A 4,455-nucleotide genomic window follows, 5' to 3' on the forward strand; every position below is an offset into this window, starting at 1 on the left:
CGATTGCTTTTTCCTTTGCTTCACAATCATCACTGTGATTCCAACTATATAAGAAGCTTATATGACAACAGTAGACATATTCCAGAACTGTCATGTATGCGGATGCCTACTATATACTTCCAGAAACATTCATTTCTGCAAGAACACGCTAAAATGTAGTACTAGCATGTACTGTTGGCTGCAGAAATGCAACATACGCATGACAAGTACTATCATTTTCTAGAGTCTAAATAGTAGACAACTAACAAATAATTCACAAGACGACAAGTAATCTGATCCTGTGATCAGTTTTTAAAGACTAAACCCTCAAAATAGGCAGGACAACACAATACAAACATCAGTTAGTTGAGCGGCAAACAACAGTTAGTTGAGCACTACAAACTATTTTTAAGCATTGGTTTGTTTCTTTATCTCCACAACGAATCATATAACAGTCAGGCTACAAATGATGAAAGTGAGGCTGCATCTCTATGACTAAAGTCAAGCTACAACCAGACCTAGAAGATAACCTCAAGTTTCATAACAGCACAACTTCTTGTCACAAAAAGATTAGATACAAAATTGTTTGTAGCGAACATTAGTTCTCAAAAGCATAACCATTACAAATATTTTAACGAAATGGTCTACAAATCATCATACAAGCTTGTTCGAATAGCAACTTAGATAACCAGAACTACAACATAACCTCAAGTTTCATAACAGTGTAACTTGTCACAAAAAGCTTGGATAAATTATTTAATCATCTAAAGTGCTCTGTCAAAATTCTCCTCGATGATCCATGTCTCTTCATATAACCCATCAAGTTTAACTCAACGTGATTAAATAGCAACCTCCAGCATCACCTTGCCACGGCTGCAACCTAAGTTTTCCTTGTTACTGCAGCAAATGAAATAGCATAAATGCTTAATGAAGACAGGCAAATCTAACACATGCGTATTGAATACAACACTCATCAACCCTGGAAAAAACTAAGAGAATCCAATGTACACATCTTGATATCCGAGTTAGTTAAGTTCACATTTGGCAACATGTAGCTGCGCAGGGCACAATTACCAACACATTGATTACAGTATTGGTAAGCTGCAAATGAAAGGAGTCACCAATGCAAGAGGCAGTGGGATGCAAAACTTGACATGGACAGAGGATACCAAGAGAGAATTGAAGTACCAAAATATCAGCAAAGAGTTCTTGCTGCTTCTAGTGGGGTTCAAACTTCAAAGCTTGCGGATCCCAACTTTCTTCACACTACAAGGCTTTATTGTTGTTTTTTCTTTTCTTTGAAGGGTCAAACCTTACATTCATAAGAAACGAATTCTAATATTGAATATAACCATTGAATTGATTATTCCCAAATAAACATACTACCAATGCCACCATGTGTCACTAAAGTAAGAAACATGTACAGTAGACCATATTAAACAATGGATTTAATCATTGTCATGGCACTGGCAAAGCCAGGGTGACATAAACAGGGCTAGACATGTAGGCAACAAAAAAATTAGTACTAAATAAATGCAAAACAAAGTTCATGTAGTCTGCAACATAGCTCAGCCTGATGCCTCATAGAAACCCACTTATGTCTACTTCACATTTCCACGGTAACAATAACACTATCAGTCAGCTGCCACGCAATATTAGCCCACTTCTCTCACACGCACCACATAACACATTAATTTCACTGCCGACCTTTTTCATTAGTCATTAACACATTCTTTAGTCCCTATTCTGCATGTCCGTATTACAGCTCTGGTCAGGTAGGTAGCAATTGGGAAAATAAGAGACAAGAGTGGAAGACTGATCAAGCAGGCCAAAATTGTTGAAATCAAGCAGAATATAGGTGAGGTGAGGAGTTCTATATGTTTTCAGCCAGGGTTCAGGCAGATTAGAATGTACCTTGATAACAATGTAATATTAATTGTATGGATATAAACTAGGAAACCATGTTCAGTTAAATAAGGGGTTGTATGTGTTTACAACTAATAGGTAACAACAAAAGGCAGAACTAAAGTGAGAAAAGGTACATTGAGGACATCATATAGTGCACTTTCGAACTAAGTACAGATCCAGGTTTAGATACACTTTAGGCAGTCTCACAACCCGACAAAGTGACACGATCACAGTGCAAAACCAATGCATTTCTAACGTAAATGATGTATATAACCTGAAATATGATCAAGAGATCACACAACGCGATGGCAGGTGGATCGATTGAAATAACAGCTATAACATGCATATGTAACAAATAATTACCTGGAGGGGTTGCCTGAGTTAAATATTTGGAAATGGCACTAGAGCGATAGGTGACGTCAGGAAGCACTCCGTCCTTAGCAGTGCCAAACTCAGCCACATCTAGCAGTGTGTGATTCTTGATGTCAATAGCAAGGGCCCATGCTTTGGGGTGGAAGTACTTTGGCCTGGCCATCAGATAAACGACCTCTTCTTCACCATTCAGGCTTGGTATGGGCTCAGACACCACAAGATTTTGCAGTGCAAGCTCCACCGTCTCTTCACCATCTTGAGACGGTTTACGGTGTAGCAAACCAGAGGCCAACAATTCTGAACGTACAGTATCACTGATAATTATATCTGGAGCCCATACGGTGAAGTCCTCTTGCCAATTGTCGGAAGAATCAGAGTGGACCATAATAGTGTTGCTCCATGTGGTGATGGCCCAGTTGTTGACTCTGTAGCAGGGCATATATGTTTCAATGTCATCGTAGGGAAGACGTTCCTCGATAATTTGCAGGCCAGCAAGCTTGAGACAGGGCTTGCCATCCTTGATGACAGATGCAATTCCACGAGTAGACTCTGGGCAGGCTAGCTCCGTTACCCATTTTCCCAGATCCATCGGCAATGGCAGCCGCATGTGCCATAGCATAGGTCTCTCGTGATCCTCAGGGAATAGGTCATAGAGCAGGATGCCGCTCCAGAGATCGACCCAACCCATGGTGCCAGATTTACCTCCGAGCGTGATAACAGTTGTGGTGATGTGGTAGTTGAGCCGAAGCGCATTAGTGGGGATCGTCATCGGGTAGGGCTTCCGCGGGGCATCCAGCGATACCGTCTTCATGGACCAATTTCCAACTTCAGAGTCGAATCGATGAAGGGTGAATTCATTTGTGGATTTGGCAACAAGGGCAGCAACAGTAAATAGATCTCCGGCGCGCGAAAGGAGGCCGACGTCCAGGTCGTGGAAGTTGGGCTTCGGATTTGGAATAGGCGTGAGAGACGGGGACCTACCGGCACGGTAGATGATGTAGTCGCAGTCGTCGTACATGATGGGTTTTGGTGGCGGTTCGACGGCCACCGGGACGCGGAAGAGAAGTAGATCTTCGTCGGTGGAGACGATTATGGAGCTGCGGGGGAAGGTTACGCCGGGGCAATGGACGAAGAGGTTGGACGGGAGCGGCGGCTGCGCATAGCAGAAGGACGCCTCGATTGTGAGGTTATCCCTCCCTTGGCCGACGGCCGTGGTGTTGTTGCGGCGGCTGCCGATATCAAGGTCGCTGTTGAGAAGGATGCATGATAGACGGGAATAGGCGGCGGAGGCGGAGGTATCGAGGGGCATTTTGCGGGATGTGTAGGAAAAATTTCGAGTATGGGAGCCCCGGAGAACTTTCAGCTCAAGATGACGGCGGCAGAAGGAAGGGGATGAGGAAGGAAAAATTTCGAGTATGGGAGCCCCGGAGAACTTTTAGCTCAAGATGGCGGCGGCAGAAGGATGGGGATAAGGAAGTACTATGAACCAACTGGGTTAGGGGACAGGATGCGAATAAAAACCTGCCCTGCGAAACCCATATTGGGCCTGTGAAGCCCAACTAAACGCGGTTCGTTGTACGAGGCCTCCTCGTTCTAAAGTCGCCTGCTAATTGGCAGCCCATCTACAGTTTGGTCCACTTAAAGTGGAATAAGTCCACTTAAGCTCCTCAACTTATCACTGTTTTTCGTGCTTGGACCACAAAAATAGATAAAACCGGTCCCTGAACTATCAAAACCAGCGCAAAAGAGGTCCCTCGGTGGTTTTAAAGGCGGTTTTGGTTGACTTGGCGCCTACATGCCTAGTTTGACTAGCTCTCCGTCCCACGTGACATTGATATGGCACTTACGTGGCAATTATATATCAGAAAAATAGTAGACCCACCTGTCATCTGTACATAAAAGTGATTTCGAAATGGCACCACGTGGGTAGCTGATAGTGGGCCCACCTATCAGCTGCACACAAAAAATAATTTAAAAATAATTTATTTTTTTTGATAGCTGACTGTGGGTCATGTGGGCATGCTATTTTTAAATCATTTTTTCTGTGCAACTGATAGATGGATGTACTATTTTTCTAATATATAATTGTCATGTAAGCATCATGTCAATGCCACGTGAGACAGAGACCTAGTTAAATTAGTCATGTAAGCGTCAAGTCAACCAAAACCGCTGAGGGACCTCTTTTGCGCTGGTTTT

The 4,455-nt window shown here is 43.3% G+C and overlaps 1 protein-coding gene across 1 annotated transcript; it reads right to left on the reverse strand.

The window, feature by feature from the left end:
* Positions 1-381: 381 nt before the first annotated feature.
* Positions 382-3,726, reverse strand: LOC102713735. The gene is made up of 2 exons (XM_006653028.3): positions 2,251-3,726; positions 382-876 (listed from the first exon to the last, which is right to left on the reverse strand). The coding sequence occupies exons 1-2, from the start codon at positions 3,566-3,568 to the stop codon at positions 860-862; spliced, it is 1,335 nt and encodes a 444-aa protein (XP_006653091.2). The 5' UTR covers positions 3,569-3,726; the 3' UTR covers positions 382-859.
* Positions 3,727-4,455: the final 729 nt, after the last annotated feature.

Source organism: Oryza brachyantha, chromosome 4 (genome assembly GCF_000231095.2).
Source record: "Oryza brachyantha chromosome 4, ObraRS2, whole genome shotgun sequence".
Classification (NCBI taxonomy): domain Eukaryota; kingdom Viridiplantae; phylum Streptophyta; class Magnoliopsida; order Poales; family Poaceae; genus Oryza; species Oryza brachyantha.